Source organism: Miniopterus natalensis, chromosome 21 (assembly GCF_054644295.1).
Source record: "Miniopterus natalensis isolate mMinNat1 chromosome 21, mMinNat1.hap1, whole genome shotgun sequence".
NCBI classification, from domain to species: Eukaryota; Metazoa; Chordata; class Mammalia; order Chiroptera; family Miniopteridae; genus Miniopterus; species Miniopterus natalensis.
Window position 1 is genome coordinate 9,775,381 of NC_142101.1, and position 25,350 is coordinate 9,800,730.

At 41.8% G+C, this 25,350-nt stretch overlaps 2 protein-coding genes across 2 annotated transcripts in view; both read right to left on the reverse strand.

Moving 5' to 3' along the window:
• The window catches only part of OPN3 (opsin 3), a 33,694-nt gene that overhangs the window by 7,706 nt on the left and 638 nt on the right, over positions 1 to 25,350 (reverse strand). The window contains exon 2 of the mRNA XM_087828990.1: positions 854 to 1,173. Within this exon, the coding sequence (XP_087685116.1) occupies positions 854 to 1,173 (320 nt within the window). The remainder of the gene's footprint in view (positions 1 to 853; positions 1,174 to 25,350) is intronic.
• On the reverse strand, positions 15,978 to 24,735 carry CHML (CHM like Rab escort protein). Its single transcript, XM_016196042.2, has 2 exons — positions 20,786 to 24,735; positions 15,978 to 20,050 (listed from the first exon to the last, which is right to left on the reverse strand). The coding sequence occupies exon 2, from the start codon at positions 19,714 to 19,716 to the stop codon at positions 17,761 to 17,763; it is 1,956 nt and encodes a 651-aa protein (XP_016051528.2). The 5' UTR covers positions 19,717 to 20,050; positions 20,786 to 24,735; the 3' UTR covers positions 15,978 to 17,760.

Sequence of the window (25,350 nt, forward strand, 5' to 3'; positions counted from 1 at the left end):
TTTTTCTCCAGCTCTTGTTTGTAGATTGACTACAGGCATGGAGAAAACAGAGTTGCATTGATCCAAGGATTTTTTATTTTATTTATTTTTTTTACAAAATAGATATGTGGGAAGAAAGTTGGAAGATGGAGGTTGAGGGAAGTGGGTCATGATTTAGAGTAATACATGTGGCCAAGTTTGATTTAAAAAATAGAAGTGAAAGCCAGAGGAGTTGGAAGAGTGAAGAAGGGACAGGGGAGTGTTTTTTGTTGTTATTTTTTTTGTTTTTACAGGGGACTTTTGATGAAAGAAGAAACAGTAGGGAGAAGGCCTGAGTAAAAAACACACACACACGTGGTTGAAGTTAGACACCGGAGCATGGAGTCTGCCCCACACCCTGTTACTTCAGGCTTCACTCCTGCACCCAACAGGAAATCTGCTGGTTGTCAGTTCTCATTCTTTGACTTTCAAGTGATCCGCTGACAAAACACCTGCACTCTTCTTTAATGGTTTACGTGACCTTTGGATGAATAAAATTATGGGGAGTGTGGAATTCCCTTCGTTAGAGTTCTTAAATTCTAAGTGTGCTGGAAAACAAAGGCTTTTTTGTTTTTGTTTTTCCCTTGTTGATTTTTTTTCTGTCTAGAACCCCTTGGCTTCCTCCTGGTTTAGATGAGAGAATACATGGCAACCCTCATTGATCTTTTGGGAGAGTGACTCGTAGTGCAAAATTCTATCCAACAGGAAGAGCCGCGCAGCTGTGGGCGGCTACTGACCATTCAGGAAGAATTTCGTTCTTGTTGTTGACCCCACACAGAATTTTGTACCCTGGACACAGTTTGGGGTGGGGGAGCATTTGTAGCCTTCAACTCACCATTCGAATGGAATACAGAATATGGCTGTAGCAATGGGCTATGACGCCCACAGGCACCACCAGTCGGCCAAGAAATAAAAAAGGGACAAAGGAGGCATCGTTGGCGTCCTTGGATTTCCAGTCCACAGCGCAGCCCAGTCCATGGACATCCAGGATGTACCTGTTCCAGCCCAGGAGAGGGGCTCCTGACCATGCCAGCGAGTACAGCCAGATGTAGGTAATGGCCCTCCAGGCCCAGGAAAAATTGATCACTCTGGCATGGACCACACGAATATAACGTTCATAGGCCAGCACAGTTAGGGTGGTCATGGAAACAATCCCTGCAGGAAGAGAAAGTGCGATACTATAGCAATGCACGGGGGACACAGACGTGACAGGGGGCTGCATTCTCCACTGGGACACCCTCAGTGTCCCGAACCAGCGAGGTGCTCCAAATGCTGAAATGGGTAAGACGAACGCTGCCTCACTGCCCCCAGGAAATTGGTCTGGAAATATATTTATCCATAAAAGAAAATGTGGGATAGAAAATATCATGTGGATGGCAGCAGGGCAAAAATGAAAGCCCTAAAACTAGCCGCCCTGGTGATGCAGCTATTGCGTTAAATTTCCTGCAGAGAGAAACTCCGGAGCAAGTCATGGGGCGTCACTAATGGGAGTGTCTCTTATGGTGTTTCCTTCTGGCAGCTGTGTCTCACTCAGCTATTTAGAAGTAAAGTCAAAGTGGCTTCCGCGGTGTAAACTGACCACAGTGATGGTCACACCACGCAGGAGGCCTCACCCTACTGCTGGCAGATGGCAACCTACCAACTGCTCACATGTGAGCATCGCCACGCTCCCACGGTCTTCATTTGTACCTCTACTTGCAACAGATACACTTTCACAGTGTTATTTGTTTATTTCTCTGCCTCTCCCCAAAGTGATTTATTCACTCAGCAAGCTCCTATTGAGCACCGCGTGTGCGGGGCACGGTGCTGACCCAGGAGGTTCGATGATGACGCAGGCACACAACTCGAGCTGTCGGGAGGCAATGCAGATGTGTGAGCAGCTGGAATATTGCACGAGGTGTAAGTGTTACAATTCTGATCCACTGTATTGTGGGATTCACAGGAAAGGGGGCCTTTGTGAACGAGGCAGTAGAAGCACATCCCAGGAAGAATGAAGAATTGTGCCCAGAGCACCGAGCCCATCAAAGGGGCTAAAAATGATGAGGGGATTCATCTTCCAGGGCTTGGAGAAGATGCAGAGAGAAAATTAGAAAGAGCAGATGAAGCCATATTGAGGAAGACTTTTTAATTTCTGGCTAAGGTATTTGTTGTTGTTTAAAAAAAACAAAAACACCTTTTTCTGTATAAAAGAGTAAATTATAAGTAGGTTACTACATCATGTTTTTTAAGCTTGAAAGTGACTGGAAGAAAATTTGGTTTTGAAATATGATAGCGGAGGTATTTCAGAAAGTAGTGATATAATAGCAAACAATGAACTTAAATTCACATTATAATCAATTCTGGGGAAGATATCAAGTTAGATGTGCTGGCTTCAGAAATAAGAATCTATTTTCAGCTTATTAAATTTCTACTAAGGACTCATCTTTTCTTTAACTGAATATATTCCTAGAGGAACATCTACAAACCTAAAGATAGTGACATAAGTTGACTCTGACAAAATACTGTTGGCTTTTTTAGTTTACAAACTTTCTTAATAAAAATAATGATATTTAATTATATAGTTGCCTTTAAATGTTAAAACATAGTTTGGCCTTTAACTTTTAGTTACTTTACCTTGAATATAATTTAGCCCTTCAAAGCTAAGAAAGCTTGCTGCAAACAAGTAGGTCAGCAAATCTCAGTGTACCTCATAGATAAATAAATGAGTTCTTACGGTTAAAGCTGGTATAATTTTAACTTTCATTCATTTAGTTAGTCATTAAATATTTATTGCTTATCTCCATGTCAATCATTGTGCTAGAAAACAGATATAAAGAAGTGAGTGAAGTAAGTGCCTCATGGAACTTACATACGGTTGTACAAGAGATAACAATAAAAAAATGAAGCATCATGGCAAAGTGTGACAACCCCTTTGTACCTTCCCATAAATCTACAGCTAGTGCGACATCTATAACCCAGCAAAGGTTCCTCTGTTCAGTGCACTAGGATGCCTGAGAGATCCTCACATCAGGACATCTGAAGAGGGGCATATTAGGACGGCTGGGGAAGCAGGACAAGGGGAAGGACAGGGATGGTGCCCATAGGCGTGGTTACCTGACTGAGCCCAGGGCTCCAGATAATGCAGTAGAGGTGAAGGGGCAGGATGAGCCCCCCCCACCATCTGGTGGAGGGTAAGAGGAGCAGCAGCAGCATCCTCACCAGAGAATCCAGCCCCCTCCCCCAATTGCAGCAGAGACTAGCAGCTGCAGAGACACATCTGTTGCCTCCCGCAGCACCAACAGCCACAGGGAACTAGGTAGCATTGCAAAAGTTGGGCTGGCTCTCCCCCACCCACCACATTCCCCCACCACATTGGTGGTCCCTCTAGAACCAGGCGGTTCAGACACAGTAGGGGCACCCACCACCTGGGTCACCCAGGCAGTGACGCCTGTGACCACAATGACATTCCCCGCAGTGACACTGGAGGCACAGAGAACAGACTGACAGTTGACAGAGGTGAGGAAGGTTGGGGGGCTGGGTGAAAAAGGTGAAGAAATTAAGTACAAATTGGCAGTTACAGAACAGTCACAGAGATGTAAATTATAGCATAGGGAATATAGTCAATAATATCGTGATAACTATGTATGGGGCCAGGTGGGTACTTGAAACACTGGAGGGCTGGGGGACCACTCTGTAAAGTACATGGTTTTCTAAACACTATGCTGTACATCTGAAACTAATACAGAATAGTATTGAATGTAAACTGTAATCAAAAATTTTTTTAAACATTTAAAAGAAAACAAAAACTTGCACTATATCACCAGCTACTGGGAAGCAAAAGAAAAATAACTAATTGAACTGTTGAATTATTAAAATCAAAATGGTACCTAGGTAAGAAAAGTGTCCACTACTTCAAATGCAACGGTGGAAGAGCAACCCATCAAACACCGTGAACAACCAAGGTAACATGGTAACACGGAAAGAAAATGACAGTTCTCTAGAAACCAAACTCAATCACGGAAGACACATCTAAATAATGGAGAATTCAAAATACTAGTCAGGAAGAAATTTGAAGAGATACAAGAAAACTCAGAAAGGCACTTCTGTGAGCTCAGATATAAAATTCATGAACAGAAGGAGTACTTTCCCAAAGAGATTTAAACTATAAAAAAGAACCAATCAGAAATTCTGGAGCTGGAGAAATCAATAAGTGAGATGAAGAATTCACTAGAAAGCACTGGAAATAGAGAAGACAGTATGGAAGAGAAAATTAATGAGCTAGATAGAAATTGAGAAAAGATTCAGGTAGAAGAGCAGCAAGAATCAAGATTCTTTTTTTTTTTAAATGAAAAAATTCCATGAGGAATGGCTCCATTAAAAAGAACAGGATAATGGGCATCCCAGAAGAAAATGGATGAAGAGAACAGTAGGCCTATTTAAAGAAATAATTGATAAGAATTCCCCATACCTAAGAAAGGAACTGGACACTCAAGTAAAAGAACTATGAAAACACCTAATTATCTCAGTGCAAAACCTTCTCCAAAACACCTCATATTAAAACTGTCAAAAGTTAATGATACCAAAAAAAATAATAATAATAAGTTGATAAAGAAAGAATTCTCAAGGCAGCCAGGAAAAAAGAAAGTAATAACCTAAAATTATTAAAATTTCTATTAGTATAAAACTGATCAAAATATTTTGTTAAATATTGAGTAAAAATTTACTCAGAAATATATCTCTTAAAATAATCAATGTAGATTTCCCTCACTGCAAAGGATTTATCTATCTCTGGGTTACTATTACGTATACCACAATAATATAGGATAAATTCTACTCCTATTTTTCCTGTTTATAAAGTTAAAGAGAGATTTCTTGATCACGTGTAAATCCAAAGATAATGGAAAGAGTTTTTGTTTTGTTCAATCTTACTGACTACAAGAACATTTCTTCTATAATCAATTACTTAACCTCTCCTGAATTTACATGCCAAAATTAGAGTGTGTGTTGTCAAAAACCATTTTCAGTCATCTACCAACTAGCAACTCAATTTCACTAAAAGCAAATAATTGGGAACCACCTGAGTGGTCATTTGCTCCTCAAGATCGTCATCAATATTTTAAATTATTCCTCTGTTTGCTGCCCTGGGACTTCTCCCCAGCCACCCCACCCGCACTGGGAATACTGCACAGTAAGACTGAATTTGGAAAGGGTGAAGAGTTGACCCTTCTTGGTGAGGTGGGAGACGGGCAATTGAGAAAGGGAGTGTCTGGGTAGCAGGGAGCTGATATCTAGGAAGGAAGACAAAGGGAAGTGGGGAATTTCAGAAACTGGCTCTCATAAACCTAGGCCTGCATAGCCATTAGGACCAGTTTACGTGCCCCCAGAGGTATCCATACTCCAATAGAGACGGCAGTGTATAAAATGTAATCTTATTGGCACATGATCAAGATTGCTTAACCTCCTGCATTGCTTACATGAGGGTACACACCATGCCCCAAACTGCCAGCCGTATAGGAAGTTGGCCGCACTGATGCTGCTGTTAAAATGCTGGATAAAGATCTTACAGCTGAAGGAGAAGACTGGCAGGTAAACAAGCAATTATAGGAAAGTGGTAAGTGCTAAAACAAAACTGTGTCTGGGGAACTGGAGAAGCAATAGGGAAGTACTTATATCTGCCTGGGGAAATACTGGGGAGGTTTTCAGAGACGGCAAGATTTGAATTATGAATGGGAGGGAGTTTATCAAGTTGACAAAGGTCAAGATATTTCAAGGCCAAGGGTGTAGTGCATACAAAACATGGAAGTGCAAAGAGGTATTCAAGTGTTAACTCCATGTATCAGTTTGAGTGGAGTTCTTTGCGATATAGCTTGATGATTATGCATTCGTTTACAACATTTATCAAAACACATATCTGTTGAGTATCAACCTATGATCCAGGAGATCGCGGTTCGATTCCCAGTCAGGGCACAAGCCCAGGTTGAGCACTCGATCCCCAGCAGGGGGTGTGCAGGAGGCAGCCGATCAATGACTCTCATTGATGTTTCTATCTCTCTCTCCTTCTCCCTTCCTCTCTCTGAAATCAATAAAAATAAATTTTAAAAATCACATACCATGTACATACAACATACCAGGAACTATCCTAGGCAGTAGAAAAACAAAGATGAATTATAAACAGAGAAATAAGTAATTATGACACAATGAGATAAATTCTATAATAGAGGTATATTTTTTTGAGGCTCAAGTCCTGGATTCAATTCCAATTTCGATACTTAATTACCACAACCTTGGGAAAATTAATTAACATCTCTGACCCTCAGTTTCCTCACCAGTAAAATAGGAATCATTGTACCAAATGCTGTCTGTGTGTGTATATTAAATGAGAATATAAATATATTTAGTCAAAACAGTAATATATAAGGTATTATTATTATTGAACAGTTGAGTAGTGGAAGAAAGTTGGCAAAAAGCACAGGAATGGGTAGAGTCTGGAGCTTAAATGTATGACTCTGGTAATTATATGTACAAATGTTCCAGAAAAAAGCCATTTTCCCCCCATTGGCCAGTAGATGTCCACATGGAATAGTCAATGGTCTAGACTCTAGAAGAGTTACCTAAACTTTCTAGGTAAGAAAGTTTACACCAAACAGAACAGCTGCTTAGAACAGGTATTGCTTGGACCACACCCCAGGTCGGTTAATTCCTATGTGTTAGATTAAAAAGTTAATATGACAGTGTCCATGCCTTCAAGGAGCTCACATTCCAGAGAAGGGGGTCTAAGGAGAAACTCCAAGGCTGACAGTAGGAGGGGAAGAGTTACCACCAGGGTGAGTCTTGAATATTAAGCACATGTTAATCAGGCAAGTCAGGAGGGGTCAGAGTGGGGAGGGGAAAAGACAGTCCATTCTATTCCAGGAAGAGGAAACAGCTTGTGTGAACACGGAGAGCCTGACAGAGCTTGTACCATTGGGATTCCTACCAATAATTCAACATAGCAGAAGTAAGGCACTTCCTAATTTTCAAAATGCTGTCTCACGTATTTTTTTCATTAGATCTTTGCAGACATGTGAGGAAGGAAGGACTCATTATGCCCATTTAATGAATGAGAGTGTGGGAAAAGGGCTGAGATTCATGACTAGTCTAAGGTCACAAGATCAGTAAGGCTCTGCTTGGAAGAGAGCCCAGACCTCTGGAGTCCCATTTGGATTGTCTCTGGAAAGATCTGATAGAGCAAGCTAGTCGTGCTCAGTGGGGAAGCTTGAGATCTTTTCAATTCTATGAAAAAGTTCAACACATGAATAAGTTATGGGATAGCCATGTGACTCCACACCTACGACGACAATTCTAGTTTCCAAGTGGTCCTTTCTGGATTACTAACCTGGCACCTAGTGAAGAAAATCTGAGATAGCCCAGAAGAGCACATTAAAATGAGGGAATCTCAGAGGCACCGAATTAAATGTTAATTCAGTCATTTATGATTTACAAAGCTCTCAAAGAGGCTCGGAGTTTAGGCTTTATAGCAGGTGGCAGCACATTGGTTCTGTTTTAAGCCCCTTTCTGCCACCATGCAGGTGACTTGGGTAGAGAGTTTGAAACACACTCATTTTTTAAATTTCTCTTTAGAACAAATACAGCACACTCAGCTGTAATTGTGTGTGCTGTGTGTGTATAAGAAGCTTGTCAGGGTGCGTAAAGGAAAAACATAATTGCTCTATTCCGGGCAGTGCCATACAGGGACAAAGTGATTTAAGTTTAAAATACACATCCGCAAGGTGGTAACATGTAAAGCCCATCTTGGTGACTAGTGTGGGACAGTTTGGACAGGCAGGCCAGTGTCATTTCTTTCGGTCTTAGTCATCCGGAGCTGAGGACGTCAAATGAGGAAGAGCCAGAGAAATTGGAGGCGAGGAAGGGAGGCTTCACCTGCCTAAGGCCACAGAGCAAAGCCAGGAGCTGAGAGCAGGGCTGGCAGCCAGGCCCATTCATAGTCCAGTTTCAAGCTTCTCTCCCACATAGTCCGACTGGGTTCTGTGGACGAAAAGGGGCCACAAACTAAACCTGACAAGCTCGGGGAGGCCTGCGTGGCCGCCTTGCAAACTCAGACCTAAAGAAACCACAAAGGGTGGTCTGAAATGCAAACTTTTTTCAACTTAAGCGGTTTGTGGCAGGTAGTCACGCCCTGAGGCGGTATTTTTCCTTCACAAAGGTTAATTTGCACTTTAACTAAGCCTATGGATTGTCTTTTGCATCTGAGATTCAATGCCTGATTAACGCAGGCCTTTGCAAAACAAAGTAATTTCCCCCTTTTCGGGGGGGGGGGGGGGGGGGGGGGGGCCCTCAGTGCTCCAGGGCAGAGACCAGGAATCCTCTCATTGTTATTGATACCTAGTTAACTGTTGACTGTTAACTGTTCTGCACCCGCCTCTGTAAAAGAAGTGTGTGTCTATCACTTTTTATCCAATCCCAGAGGTTTCCCCCTTTGCTTCGTGGCACCTCCCTAATCTACCACCAACGGATTTCCTGTAACCCACTTAGGGCTCCCCCTTTGATTGTAATCTGTAAAGCAGGTGCAAAACTGCCATGCTCAGGAGCATTATTTCAGTCCATTGAGATTTTGGCTCCCCCGCCATATGCTGACAGTTTGGCTCAAATAAACTCACAAGAAATTCTTCACAGGTTTGAATGGTTTCTTATGTTAGCGTCACCTATGAATTTAAATGTCCCTTTCCATGCCCAATTTAGATCTGAGCAGCAGCTCTTTCTCCCTGGGTAGGAACAGCTGAGAAACAGCTACAAATGAGCATCCTGGGGGGGGAGTGTTTAAATCCTGGGGAGAGCTTAAACTGCCCACTGCCAGCTCTGCCCTGGAGGATTCCGCTCTCCTGGACCTGGGACGCAGCCTGAGAGCCCGTGTGGTCAGGAGACAGCCCTGCTGATCCTCACCGATTTAGGGAATGGTCGCTCTAGATTAAGTCACATGTCCCTTCAGAGCACCTCCCTGTGGCTCTCTGCTCACTTGCCAGCTTTTCCTCCACAGCCTCAGTCACCAATGGAAAAGCACGGGGAACCACGACAGATGTCCCTGGTTCCTTCCCTTTCAAGTCTGCTCCGGGAGGTGCACTGGGGCTCCCTTTTGTGTCACCTGCACCCACGCCAGCCAGCGTGGAGGGTTGCCCGCAGGTGGCCCATCTCTGCTTCAGCCGCAGTCTCCCCATCATGACCTCATCCCTCACAGCAGGGCAGCGACATCGGGCGTCTGTCCAGCGGGGAGCACAGGGCTGGGAATGCTTACAGACCGCAGCGTTGTGTGGGGTGACTCTTCGATGCGATTTTCACACACATCGTAGTGTTTCAGTGGTTTTCATCTTCACGCTTTATTATTTTGCCTTTTGTTCATTTATTATTATTAGACATCTTTCATCCAAGGGATCCTACATATTTAATTAATAGCGTGTAGAGATATGCTTCAGCAGAGAGACCAGTTTATATATGTATTTTCAGATACAACAGGATCACACCAGGCAGGGAAATAGAACACACCCTGAAATTCATGCTATCACTCCTCTTACGTTTGTAATCTTTTGTTCTCTACAGATCTTTCTATATCAAATTCTTTGTTATATTTTCCATATTCCAAATCCCTTGTTATTGGAAAACTTTCAGGGAAGCTTCCCAGCAGTGTCATTCTGGGCTCTCTTGTATTTTTCAATCCAAGCTCAGGAGGCTGCATATTAGGAGTCTGTAAACTCCCCCCCATAAGAGACACTGAACTGGACCATCCCTTTGAGCTGACAAGTCACAAAACAGTATCCACGGGACACAAAAGGCTGTCACACGAAGCTCAGGTTCCATAGCCTCCATGTTTCGTGTGACCTTGAACAAGGTAATCTGGTGATTTCACTTCTTTAACTATAAACTGGGGCAACAGCAGTGCCTAACTACTCAGAGTTGTGGTGAAGATTAACAGTTACTGAATATGACAAATCACTTAACAACAATACAGTGCCTGGCACAGGGTGCACACTGAACAGTCCATGAGCCCTGTATTTACACACATCCTTGGTTACCTCCTTAGGATAAACTCTTGGCAATATAATTGTTAGGTGAGAAGGTGTGTAGATTTTTAATGCTTTTAACACCACTTGTCAAAATACCTACTTGAAGATGAATTAAATCCCCACTACCATATCGCCGGATAGTTGTTTCCCCCCCTCTAATTATGTCACAAAGCATGACAACCAACCACTGCCCAGCAACCACTTACAATTGCCCTGTTTACTCGCTGGCCCAGAATGCAGGCGTGGGGCCTGGTAATCAGTATTTTAAAGGCATTCCCATTTGATTCAATTACTAAATCAATCGTTAAAACCTTAGTTTACCCAACCTTGTTGCAGTATCAACATTTCATACCAGGTTCTTTTTGAAATTCCCCTTCACTTCTAAGCCCTCTCTCCTACCCCTCACCTATTTCTTTTCTTTTTTTTTAATATGTTTTTCCTGATTGTAGAGACAGGTAGGGTAAGGGAGAGGGAAACACTGATGAGAGAGAACCATGGATCCGCCACCTCCTGCGGGGGATCGAGCCCACAACCCGGGCATGTGCCCTGACCTGGAATGGAACTGGCAACTTCTCAGGTGGATGGGGGCACTCAACCAACTGAGCCACACCTGCCAGGGCCCCATCTCCTCTGTCTATGCCAGCTTTTGGTTTTTTCACTTCAAGGAAAAAGAAAATAGATCATCGTATGTCTCTGGAAGTCCAAAGTGGCAGTGGCTTCGGGCATGGTGTCCAATAGAAATATAATGCGAGCCTGGAAGCTAGGGACTAATGTAATGTTAGGGCTCTCCCCCCCCCCCCATCATTGATTGGCTCGGTTGCTCCTATTTGGCCTAAATCTCAGGCAGCCTCTGACTCACATCCTTGAGGCTTAAGAAGCCCAGGAGGGAAAAAGAAGTGTTTACCTAGAAAAGAAATTTCCCTAGTCCATGACCAATCCAGGGGCAGGAGTTATGTCAATAGGTCCGTTTGTACCTGCCAGCTCCTGCTCAGTTGTCTTCCAATTTCCTTCCTAACAGCTCTCACACCCAATCAGTGACCCACACTGATCGAATCTTCTCAGTTCTCAAATCTGTCCTTCTGTCCTAAGGATTATTGCCCCAGTTCAGACCCTCATCATCTCACCCCAACTATTTCAATAGCTTTCTGTCTGGCCTGCTTCCTACATTCCTGCCCCCCTGGAATCATCCTCCCTGATACCAGGGTTATAGATCCCACTGCAACCCGCCTCCTTGTTTAGTAACGTGAAGTACTGCTCTGCTAAGACATTCAGAACCCCTTAGCCCTCAGAGACCTTCCAGAACCATCTCCTGGTCACCTGTATGACCCAAACCAAACCCATTTGCTGTCTTCCAAACCCTTTCCCAATCTTGGTTAAATGTGTTACACTCATTCGAGTTTGCTTTGGTTTCAGGTGTGAGCTTAAATAATCAACTGCCTTCTCCCTCTCCCAACATATGTCCGCCCACTTTAATTACACAAGTTTTAATTTATAGGATGATTGTTTTATTTGTTGAAGAATAAATGTACTCAAAAATTCTAGAAGCCACCGCTTTTAAAATAGTGATTTATGTGATATGCATCTTTCTGTGTAATGAAGGCAAATCAGGACAGTTACATTTCAATTCTAATGAACGGATCCGAACTTACCAGGAGAACTAGTCCGGCCAAGTCTTAGCTGTAAAATGGGTATAAACATCTGCCCTTTCTTACCTTACACAGTTGTCCTGAGGGTCACATAAGAAAATGCAGTTTGACGTCAGGAGAAAAGGCAGGATTCCTACGCACGCTGTAGCAGAATAGCTGTCACAATATTCATGATGGAGCCCAATTCTTTCAATTGAACCTCTCAGCTTCTGTGGTGAGGCCTTAGGGAAGGCTGGAGGTATTGTGACCCCTGCTGTTGAAATGTGAATACATTGGGTTGTTGGTTAAAAAGTCAGTAAGAAGGATACTGGAAACAATGCCTTGTTATAATAAAAGTAAAAATACTAGGCTCAGAAATTTTCAGATCTTCAAAAAGGAAGCAACTGCTTCAATGCCACGAGCATATCTTCCATTTGTGCTGACAATAGGAAGGTAAACAAGAGTGATCCCAATCAGATTTCTTGGTCTTGGACCTTTCTTAAGGGCTTCTCTCTTTTTGGTCTCTTTCCACGTCCTGCTCCCTGGCTCGCAGTCTTTGGGCTCCTGGGGCCCTGTCTTGTGTACATTCACTCCTTCCCCCGGGCAAGACATAAAATTCTGGTTAATGTCAGAAACTTCATAATTAATTGATCATTAGCTGAAAGAGATTTCAGAAATTATTAACCAATCTACCATTTAACTTTTAAGCTACTTGTTTCCAGCTGTTTAATAAAAGGCTTTTTTTTGGGGTGGGGTGATGGGTGGAAAACATCTTGGTTCTCATTATGGTAAAAGCTATGTATGTCCACGAGAATGGTTCTCAGGTACAGAGGACCTGTCTTATTTTTCTATCTGTAATCCCTAGAATAATGCCAACGGATAACCCACAGTTGATGTCCAACGGATGCTTGTAGAATTGAGTCACCTCGATTTGGATCTCTCAGGCTGACAAGAGAGGTCAGCCAGTGTCCTCAGTCCCCTGAGATCTGTCCTCAGCACAGGTCTCCCAGAAAACACTCCTCAGACCCAGGCTTGGCCACTTGAAGGAACCCAAATCCAACCACCACTTCCCGGACCTCCAAGATGCCCACATGGAGTGTACTCTTGGATTTGGGAACATTAGCTAGTATGCAATGTCTTCATGCTGGTGTCCTGGAATGCATGAATACTATTTCTATATTTCCGCCTCTGGTTCTGAAGTTTCCATTAAAAAAAAAAAAAAGTGCCACCACAAAATAACTCCTTATTTCTTAATGCTGGGTAACAGAAAATACACAAAAGATACAAAATCCATTCTGACCAAGAATGCTTCCCAGCAGTTGTAAAACTTTATATCAACATTTTTGGAGATTATCTTTTGAATTTAACATTTTAAAATATATATATTTTTTAACTTAAAGGAAAATTTTAGGCGTTTCCAAGGAATCAATAATTTCTCACCAATTCAGTACACCATTACACAATTAATCTTTTATTTTTCATTGCACACATCAGTATCTTACAGAAAAAAAAAAATAACCTCTTACTGTTAAATTCCAATATTGTTTTCTTCTGATCCTTTTCAAGGTACATAAATATAATCAGTAAATATAATTTATGTTCTAACACTTTTGAGTCTCATTTAAACATTTTCCCATACAATTTTACATATATGAATATCATTTAATGGCTACATAACAGTTTTTGATAGCAATAGCAATACACAAAATTGTATTTAGACATTTCCCAATTACTTGGCTTTTTAAAAAACAACTTCAATGAATGGAAGTACTAGAAATATCTTTATGCAAGTAGTTTACATATGCTTCTCAAGTGAGTTAGATCTATCAAAAGAGAGACTGGTTATAGATCTCTTATATTTTTCTAAATAGTTCTCTTAAAAAACTACTGATATAACAATGCTACTGGTATTAGGAACATGCAGTTGAAACACTTTTGCTATAGCATGAACTAGGTCAAAGTTGTTTCAATTTGCATTTTTTTATATTAGGAGATCTGAATATCATCCTAAGAATTTACTTTTATTTGTATTTTCTCATTTGAATCAATTCTTTCAATAAATTTGCCTAGTAAAGAGTAGAAAACCTGATGGATTTGCACCTCCCTTTTAAAAGATATTAAGCACTTGATTCATATATAATGCACGTAGCTTTTTAAAATCCCATCTCTTCTTCAGTTTTCTTATTTAGTATATTTTCCATTTTGTTTTAGTTAATCTCATCTACCAGTCAATAATGATTTTCAGTGCAATAAAGTTTTTTTTTCTACTGTTATTGGGATGAGAATTGTAGTGCTTTTTTTTACCTTGATACTTAACATTTTAATTCATCTGGAATGAAGTTATTATATAATGTGGGTGTAATTTTTTTTTATACTGACATCCAGCTTGTCTTTCTACCGGCAGTCATGCATTTCTTTCTTTCCAATTGGCTTATTAGTCTGTTAAACTTTCTACTCAGTGCATAGTATATTTAGAAAGGTTGTTTAATAGCACATTTTAAGGATTTGAAGTATGACTCCCATTTTTCCCTTAAGTTTGCTTGTTTATTTTCCTACATAATTTATCACAATTCTGTCATATTATCTAAAGCATCCACTTGGAATGTTAAGTGGCAATGAGGTAAATCCTGCATCCTAACGTCACCTATTGCCTTTCCTTTTTTAGATATTTCATGTACATTAACTTAATCCTCAGAATAATTCTGTGAAGTATTACTTCTATTTTATAGATGCTGAAAGAGAAGCTAGGAGTGATTTTCCCAAGACCATACAACCGGTAATTAGTGAGGTGAGGACTCTAATTTTGGTTTTTGGACTCCCTATTTCCCTCCACCTGCTTCTATCTTTCTTAATTTATCCCAATAGAGTTGTATAACTTTCTTTAGATGGCTCATATATATTAATATCCAAACACTTTCTAAATTTTAGTTTGTCACTGTTGGAATCTAGAAATGAAATTCTTGAAGATTGTATATCCTGCGACTTCCTTAATTATAGTCTTTTATTGTCAGTTTATATATTATTGGGTTCACTAGTTACAAATCCATGTCATAGAAAATATTTTCTTTCCTTGTCTTTCTCATTTTGTGAATGCGCATTAAGGTTTTATTACAAGCTCCTTCAACCACATATAAATAAAAACGGTGTCAAGACTGTTTGATTTCTGCTTGAGAAATATTTCATATATATTTTCCCAGTAGAAATGCTAGTTCTTGGTTTTAAGTAATTACTTATCACACTATGAGAAACCAACAAAAGCATTACCAGAGATAATTAAAACTAAGATGAATGATAAATGTTACTCAGATGTTTAAAGTAACCTGTATTTAACAGCTTGAATTTTTTACTATTTTGCCCTGTTGAACACTGGCCTTATAATCCTGAGTCATAGTGACTAGTTACAGGCATACCCCACAGATTTCGGTTATACAATAAAGCGAGTATAGTGATAAAGTCACACAAATTTTTTGGTTTTCTGGTGCATGTAAGTTATGTTTACACTACACTGTAGTCTATTAAGTGTGCATAGCATGTCTACAGAAATATTTCATTGCTAAAAAATGCAGGTCATAATCTTTTTGCCAGTGGAGGGTCTTACTTTCAACTGGAAAAAAAAACAACCACAACCTCTAGAGAGCGCCATAAAGAGAAGCGCAATGAAATGAGGGATGCCTGCACTTTGTTATTACTTGGCAATATTTTGCATGTATTCAGAACGAAATCCTTTTCAAAATGCAAATATCAGCCTATGGTCTTTCAGGACACAGAGATATTTATTCTTTGAACATTTGAAAACTACACCAATAGGCCCATTAGGGTAGGTTTCCAACTCATCAGGAAATTACAGGTTATAACACTGCCTAGTTTTCCAAGGCTTTGTATTGGTTACTTCTCTCACTTCCGATTTATTTTACATCCAAGTAGAAAGTAGCATACTCATTTTGTTAGTTTTCAAAATCACCTTTATCTTGGATTTGTTTAACACTTTTTTCCTGTTTTGATTATGTCTGTCTCTGTCATCTTTTGGAATTCATTGTTCCTTTCCTCACATTCTTATAATATTTGTGTGGAAACCAAAATTTTTTCAAAAGGTCTGGATGACCTTCACCTCCATCTCATTTATCATCTTAAATACTTTTTCATTTTAATGACTAAGTTTTAGGTCTATTTCAGGCATTTTGGCTGGATTTAAACATTAGGATCCACCATTTGGATTTTTAATGGTGGACTTTTATTAATATTTTTAGATGGCTTTCAACATAGCAAAATACCATTTTATGACTTCTGAAGGTGTAAGGTGTAAATTAGTTAAGTCTTTCTCCTTCCATTTTCCTCATACATGGGAGCAGCAAAGACTATTCAGAGCATTTTTTTGGCTTAGTACATCTGTATTGTTTTATGACACGATGTTCAGATCAAAAGATACGTTATTAAAAAGCACTGTTTTGTCAAAACTTAGCCAAATTCTGTCTCAGTGAGGTCCACAGCTCTAAGCTAAATTTATTTTTAATTACTCCTAATCTTCCCGCCTTTCTGATTCAGTGATGAGCTTGGAGACCAATTCCTGTCTCCTTTTACTCACCAGCAAAACTAGGCTGACTTTCCTGAGCAGCACTCCTTCTACAGCGCCTGCGCTCTTCGAAGTCGACGTTCGTGGAAAGACTTTGAAATCACGAAAGCCTGGATCCCAATGCTGGCTCTTCCACACACCAGGCTCTGAGCAAATGAGGAATGAAATCTTGATTTCCTCTTTGAAAATGGATCCAATGACACCCGCCTCTCAGGGCTGAGCAGCCGTAATGAGAGAGCATGTAAATGCCCAGCACAGAGTAAAGGCTCATTTAACAGAAACTGTCCCTGCAGGGCTCTCTCCCTACAGAATTCCCATCCTCTGACTGAGGAATGCAATGGGACTAAAAGAGAGTTGACCTCTTCTGACAGCTCCACAGGCTTTCACCACTGGACTAACAGCTTTATGACTTCTGGTGGTTCTGGAAAAACATGTATTTCAACCTTCTAGATAGATCCCAGTCAAGAGGCAGAGCGATTATGAAGGCAGTTGGGGTGGGCACAACCCAAGGGACGTGGCAAATTCTTCTTACATTCGTTCCTGTCAGTTGCAGTTAGTGCTGCTAATTCCTGTGGTTGAAAGCTGGGCAAATCAACCCCAGGTTAAAATGGACACACAAGGTTTCTCCTTGGGAATTTCACAACAGTCATTCTGAAGTATCTGTTTCCTGGGGCAAGTTTATTTTTTCTTTTTGCCTGAGTTACTGGTCGGAAATTCTTTTCTTTTAGGTGCCAGAGCAGGGGTCTGCAGAAATTTTCTGAAGTATTAAATCAGAACTAATCTTATCCCCTAGATTTTCCGTGACTGAACCTCCTAGGAATGAGCTCTTTGACAAGTAACCGAACTCTCTGGCACTGTTTCTAATGTAGGAGATTGTGGTGGCAACCTTGCCTCCTGGGTTACAGGGGTCCAGTAGAATTCAACAGTAAGACATACTGTAAACATCAGACCTTCACAATAAAGGATCATGCAAAGCTAATCTTTTCATTAGACAAATGTATTTTATATTGGCACTTGTATTAATTGCTATTGCTACCATAAATATGTCTATATTATATACAAAAGACCCACATAATTTGTTGTGTGTGTTTTACTCAGAGGTGCAAATTTAATAGCTGGAAAGTACAATACTCCTTAGACATTGTCATTGTAGAGAAAAAAATCTGAAGATCATCGGCAGATACAGTATTACCTTCCTTTAAGCAGAGTTGCTAATATGGAACCCTTACATATATACCCAATACTAAGCTAAAGCTAACCCTGTTTAAAATTCTGGTTCATGGAACATTCTGGAACAAACAAAAAACAGTCCAATAACTAAGAAATCCGTTAATGATAGGTTAACAAAGACACTCAATGACTGAATGTCTGAAACAGCATTAAAGTCAGCACCTGCACAGCACCATCATACAAGCACTTCTCATTGCTCATCTAGGAAACTGTCCTTTAAATGAGATATTCTGATGCTAAGGGGAAGGCCCAAAGTAGCATTTCCAGTTTCCCTTTTTCCCCTCTAATTTTGAAGGTGCTTCTCTGGGCTTTCTAGGTTTTTGCTTCCTTCAGAGGACTCTGGTTTGGCCATTATGATAGTATTGGTTCCAGGAGCCTCTGGCTGCTTATCACCACCGTCAAAGATAATGTCTTCTGGGTTTGGAGGTGGGGGGCAGAAGTCTTCACCTGGAAGGATCTCGTGGAAAAGAGCTTCAGCTTGCTTGACCGCATGCTCACTCCCCAGTCCACAGTCAGGCCCAGAGCAGACATAGATGTTGGCAGGTAAGCCCTTATAGGAGCTCCTGCTGACCCCCGAGGAATCTCTCATGTTAAAATAAAGCGCCCACAAGAGTCTTGGCTTTGCAAGTTCTTCGTTGCCTATTTCTGCCTCAGCATAAGGGATGAACAGTTTCTCCACCACCGGTTCTAAGTCTTCTCTTGCTGTTTTAGATGACAAACAGGTCAGATGTACCAGGTAGGTGCCTTTCATGCATGTCATGGTTGAGGAACATAACTCAATAACCCGAATGGCGCTCGCTCCTGGTTCCGCTGGAGGCACTGTGAGAATGGAGATCTGCTGATCTGAATCTGCCTTTAGCACGGAATGATCTGTAATGAGCACTGCCCTGGAGACCTGCTTATACTGCGCATCTGAGCATGTGTCCTTGGGAAGGAAACTATCCTCCACAATAAAATGCTTAGCATTTATTCTCTGACCGAAGTGATCTATAATTGCTTTACATCTCCCAGATTCTTTGTCAACTACAAGGCATTGTACTTTATGGCGAAGGCAATAGATTCCACCAAAAACTGCACACATCCTGCAGAAACACTGGGGGATTTCTCCTTGGCCATACAAGGGAAACAAAAACGGAGTGTTGCCGTACCGCCCAAGACACTGGAGGAAGTGTTGTGTTGCTTTCAGGCCATCTATTGTGGAGCAGGACGACTCTGTCATTGCGATTGAGTGCAGGACAAAATGCTGGAGGTTGGGGGTTAGCTTTTTAGTTTTTAAGTACTCTGAAAAGGGACACTGCATAAAATCCTGGTACTCATCAGGATGTTGTTCATAGTCTAAGCAAAATGTAAGAAACTTCATTAGCATTCTCTTTTCCACCATAGTGAGCTCTTTGCTATTAAAGACATCTGCTCTGGAACAAGGCACCTGCTCTACCTTCCCTTCTCGAAACGCAAGGATCCTAGTGACACTTTTAAATTCAGCATAACGACTAACATTGGATTTGATTAAAAGATCAATTAGCAATCCTTGAGAATACAGAAGCTTTGATACCAAGTCAATATTAAACCTCCTGCCTTCTTTTACTATTTGAGGGTAAGTAATCCTATTTTTCTTTGGGTGAACAGTGTTGTCTTCTACCACAGGTTTGTTTTCATCTTTATCTCCATCTGAAACTGTGGGTATAGAAATAGTATCTCCACAATATTTTTCTTTCTCCTGAGTTTCCGCTATATCAGTTACTTCTGGTAAACTTTCTCCATCATGTGTTGGAGTGTCTTTGGCAGGCATTTCATGGCTAGTAACATATGAATGTGCTTCTTCAGGTAGGCATGCAGAATCCAGAGGTTTACTAGGGGTACTAGATGCTACCAAGGAAGGATTTTTCTGCAAAGCATCAATCTCTTCAATATTGTCATCCTCACTGGCATAACAGAACACTTCTGGGTGCTGTATGGTTTCATTCTTCCCACAAAGAGTGATGGCTTCTTCTGTCTCATGGATCAGGTCTTGCCATGCAGCAGTACTTTCGTCCCCTGTGTCACTGTTTTGCTGACACTCCTTCAACCAGGAGAGCAATCCTGAAAAGGTGAAACTAGCCCAGTTTCCTCCATAGTAACTTCTCGAATCAACATGTAGAACTCTCTGACCACTTCTTGAACACGCAGCTGCAAGGATGGATTCAGGCAAACCTGTCCCTATAACAACCACATCAAACTCTGTAGGGAGACTGTCTGCCATCCTGGAAGGCAAAGTGTCTGGTGACAACTGCCAATGAAGGAAACGTGTATGAATCCAGGTTGAGGGCTCAGATGAGGTGTGAATGTGCTGTAATAAAATCTCTCCTTGTCATGTCCCAGGTCATCCCAGAAGCATCGAGGTTGCAGGTCCTAGCTGTAGTTACCCTTTTTTAGTGTTTTGTTTTTTTCTTATAGGTCAGCAGCATAAAGACATGATAAAGTACATCTAATCACATCTGAGAATACTAAAACAGGTGTGTGGCTTTCATTTCTGCATGTCATCTTAGCAGTACATGTCAAAATGCATCACATATGCATTTGTGACCGGAACTCTTCTGTGAAAGAAAATTCAAGAAATACAATTGTAAACAATATTAAGAGACAAGTAATTTCTTGCAACAGTAATTACAATCCATAGAAGCCTAACTTGTTATCAGGACAAGCCTCGACTAAACCAAGTCATTAAATACTTTCTCACATATTTTTTAATTTCTTAGAAATGAACAAGAGATACTTTCCCAAATCAGGCAATTCAATAATGAATGGATATAATGTCCCACAAAAATAAAGAATATAATACAATTCTGTAACTCCTGCTTTTAAGAAAACTAGTATTTGAATAAAACTGTACATGACTGTGAGCTTAGACTCTAAGAAATGTGTGGTTCCACTGTGCTTGTGGAAACAGACTACACACAATGAGCACATTGTCATGATGAGGAATATCCCAGGCCCAATACAGTCTGTGGGTGATTCTAGGACAGATGCATAGAAGACTTTTCCATACCCCATCTACCCTCAGGATCTTGTGGTGGAACCATGAGACTACTTCAACTGAATTAACCAGATTACAAAAACATTGATTCAGTAAAACAAGTGGCATTTTAAAATATTTAAGTGTATAAAAGGTCTACTGAAGGGAAAGCGTATTTCTAACAAGTCTTCATATGAATGTACATATGTGTGTTGTGTTTTTTAGGTGTAAGTTAAGGGAAATTCCTGGGTTCATATGTTAACATATCTTAACATAAATAACACCTACTTCTAACATTTGAATAAGGGTGACTTACATTTTGCCAGATCCTGGCTCTGTGATCCTGAACCTTGGTCTTCCGAGATAAAGGTTTAAATATCCTCTGTCTATACATTAACGTGTTGTTTGTTGTTTCTGAATGGCTAGGAAGTGGTAGCTTTGGGCATAACACTGGTTATATTTCATGTGGAGAACACCTGGGTGGCCCCACGTGTGGCCAGAGGTAGGGCAGCCACGAGGGTGAAAGGTATACTCACCTGGAAGTCTTCAGGCTAAAGAATGACACATGCTAGGGGGACTTGGTATCATCCATCATTGCACAGCAAGAGTGAGAGCTCTCTGAGCTCTGATTTTCCCCAATATTAAACTTACTAAAATCTAGAGCAGTACAAACTGCTAGCACAAACCTGCCCAGGGTGAGATGACTAATTATCTAGGCCATCTGGAAAACAAGTCATTCCATCAGAATTTCAATTGACTAGTTCACTGAACTGACTGGTTAGTTTCAGCGGCATAGCCGTCTTAACAGTCTTGTCTAGTCAAAGCCTCTGCCTCCGAGTGTTAGGGACTCCGCTTGTGACATTCCCTGAGAAACCAGGAATTAAGCACAGAAGGGAGTGCTTGCCTGACCCTTTCATATATGCATATGTGTGTCTCGATTATTTATTCCGCCTTCTTCCTGTAGGGCGTGCAAAAGACAAACCCCATGAGAGTCTATGAAGAAATATAAGCACACACCGTGAATAAGGGATAGGGCTGAGGGTGGGAGCAAGAGAAGACGACACTAGCCCTAAGTGCTAAAACCAGGCACCTTCTAACCTGCGACTATCAAACGCACCCTCAAAATACACGGCGCGTAGAAAAGACAACATTAAAGATGATTTAGTTCAATTATCCCATAATAGAGGTATTATGATGGCTGAAGTGATTAAGTGAAGGCAAAGTGCACACCGTGGGTTAGCCACAGGGTCAAGAGCAGGACCCACGCTCAGGCCATCAGGCCAGTGGTCTTTCCACATGACAGAGCCTCTAAAAGCAAGCAACCACGTTAGGCATTTTCCATTTCCTCCCCTTCAGTGCTCCCTGGTTGGTCAGTCCTTGCCCAGGGATGACAAAGGAAAAAGCAACTTCCCTTTCCCCATCTTTAGCTCTTATCTAGAAGCACAATCCTTAGAACTGACGCCAGGCAGAGAAATTCTTAATCTTTGCTAAGAATTTTTAAAGTCCCATTCTAACCCCACTACTGACTTTGTCTCCCAGGGCTTAAACAAGTCTTAACCTCTTACCCCAGAGTTTCCACCTCTAATTCACAAGCAGATAGCAGTGGGTGAAAACACTATTTAACTGCCCAGAGAGATAAAGCCGTCATTGGGAAAAAATACCATGTGGTGAACGTTTCTAGCAGCCTTGGAATAGCCCTTCTGATTGGGATGGGATCCCAGGAGGGACCAAGAGTGAAAAGGGACAGCAGAGAGGAGAAAGGGAAGGGTGGAGTCGCAGAGGGAAGATGTGAGGAAGAGGCTGGATGGTGGTCCTAATAAAAGGAACTGAAGCTCCTGCTGAGTTGCTCAGTTGGCTGGAACACTGTCCTGTACACCAAAAGGGTTTTGCATTTGGTCCTGGGTCAGGGCAAATACCGGAAGCAACTGATCAATGTTTCTCTCTCTCTCTCCCACTTCCCTTCCTCTCTCTTTAGAATCAATAAACATATCCTCAGATGAGGTTTAAAAAAAAAAGAACTCAATAAACCCTTGTTTCCAAACTCCCAGGCTCAGAGTCAGCATAGAAATAGAATTTCCTAGCACAGAAAAGGCCCTTCTTAGAAGTAAGAACTTTCGGGTCTGTGACCAAACACCCATTGCTCGTTCTAGGGAGCATAACTGATGATGCTCTAGGCTTGAGCTTGAATCACTCACGTTAAAGCTTAGCCCTGCCTAAAAAAAAAAAAAATAATAAAGTAAAATAAAAATTGCCTGATCAGTATTTTAAATAAACACAAGGAATGCAATCACATAGCCACCTATCCCACCACCTACATACACTTACTGCCCTCCCAAGTTTCAACTCTGTACAGATGAAATTTTCAGATTAATGTTTATTGGGGAGGGAAAAGGCATTATTATTAGAATAATGGAATCGCTGAAAAAAATCAAACGACAAGGGTGCTGAGATTCAATGATGACAGGACAGTTTCTTCAATAAATGGTGCTGGGAAAACTGGATAGCCACATGCAAAAAAAATGAAGTTGGACCCTTCCTGTACACCATATATATATATAAATTAATTCAAAATGGTTCAAACCTATGCTACAAAGTGTGGATCTGTCTTTATCAAAGTATACCAATACTTCCCTGGAGTAGAAACCTCTATAAAATTTATAAGACAAAGAATTTATGCATTTTTAATTGAGCTAAGTAATGCAGAATTGCCCTCCAAAAAAACCCCCTCATATTGTATTAAGTTGCATTCTTATTAACAGAGCTGGAAAGAACCTTACTTTCCCCCATCTTTGCCAGGACAATTTTCCCCCTAGCCTGACAGATACAAAACGGCATCTGAAAAAAAAAAAAGAAAATTGTTCTCATTGCTGTTCTAACTTGCATTTTCCCTGATTCCCTTCTGAGCCTGAGTAATCTTTTTACATTTATTAGCTACTTGTATTTCTTCTCTGAATTACCTGTCATATAATTTGTTCAGCTTCTCACTGGACTGGATGGCTTTATGCATTGGTCTGTAGAGACTGTGCGTGCACCAGACATTAGGACCCTGTTAAGCGTGTATTATAAATACTTTATCCCAATCTGTCATTTGTCTTTTAACCGTCTCTCATTCTGCAGAAGCTTTTATTTCTAGGTACTCAAATCGGTCATTTGCTTTCCTTTTAAAAAATTCTTTTGAGTTGTTTTTTCAATTGTTAGGACTTTATATATTACATTAAACTTTTAATCTATCTTGTGTTTCTCTTTGTATGCAGGGTGAGATAAATTACTTTATTTCAAATAACGAGTTAATTGTCCAAAAGCCACGTCTTTAATAATTTTGTCTTTCCTCCAACTAATCTGAAATGCCATCTTTGTAACATACCAGATCCTCATTTCTGCATGGATTTGGTTCATAATTCTCCTTCTAGCATCATACCATTTTAGTTACTAAAGAGTTGCAATATAATATATTTTGCTGTGTGATAATGCAAATATTTTCTCCTCACTTTTTAAAACTTTTTCTTAACCATTCTTTCATTTTTCAACTTTCCCAATAAACTTAAGAATGAATTTTCCATTTAAAAACAACAACAACAAAAACACCTGCCAAAATAAAACAGTAATAAAATATCAATGGATTTCAGGATTTTTTTAAAAGGAACTTTAACACCTGAAAAATACATATTTTTCAAATTGTTCCTGGAGCGCACACACACAAAGATCATTTCTCTCCCAAGCTTAGAAAATCACGTTTTCAATGATATGCGGAGTGGATCACCCTTTCGAAAGGTCAAGCCCCAGTGGGACTTGAAGCTTCCATGAGGATTAGGAGTATTTTTTGAAATAAATGTTCACTAACAAACGAGTCCTACTTTAATGAAACCGACTGCTGCACAGCTAGCTTTCTGGTCACCTGGGCTGGGGTTCCCCAGCCATCTGTGAGCTCCTTAGGCTTTGGTGCTGGGGTGCCTAAGGAGGGAATTACAGTAAGAAGAGCTCCCAGGGCACACGCGGGTTTGCATCCCGGCGGCCTGAAGGAAAGACCTCGCCGCCAGCGTTCCCAATGGCTAATGCACATCCTTGTTTAAACCACACGTTGCTATTCTGGGAGGCTTCTGCCCTCCGACTTTCTCGAGGTCCCTTTCGTTCCTGAATCTGACTCTAGAGTCCCTCGTTTCTTCCCTCAAAGTGTAAAGGGCGCCGTTCCGTGCCTGCTGGATGACACCGGGCAGGAGGCGAAAACAGAAATGAGGTGAGCGGACAGCGGCGGGGCGGAGCCGCGGAGAAGCCGGGGCTGACGGTGGGCGGGGCGCAGGGGCCACGGACGGTGGAGGCGGGCGTGGGGCGGGCAGAGCAGGAGGAGGGAGCAAGGGGCGCCCGGCTGCCTGGGTCCCGGAGCCGGAGGGCAGGGCAGGGGAGGGGAGGGGAGGGCAGGGTGAAGGGAAGGGAGGGGAGGGAGGGGAGAGGAAGGGAGGGGAGGGCAGGGGGAGGGGAGGGGAAGGGAGGGCAGGGGAGGGGAGGGCAGGGAGAGGGGAGGGCAGGGGAGAGGGGAGGGGAAGGGAGGGCAGGGTGAGGGGAGGGCAGGGTGAGGGGAAGGGAGGGGAGGGAGGGGAGGGGAGGGCAGGGGAGGGGAGGGCAGGGGAGGGGAAAGGAGGGCAGGGGAGGGGAAGGGAGGGGAGGGGAAAGGAGGGCAGGGGAGGGGAAGGGAGGGCAGGGGAGGGGAAGGGAGGGCAGGGGAGAGGAAGGGAGGGCAGGGGAGAGGAAAGGAGGGCAGGGGAGGGGAAAGGAGGGCAGGGGAGGGGAGAGGGGAGGGGAAGGTAGGGCAGAGGAGAGGAGGGCAGGGGAGAGGAGGGGAGGGCAGGGGAGAGGAGGGGAGGGCAGGGGAGAGGAAAGGAGGGC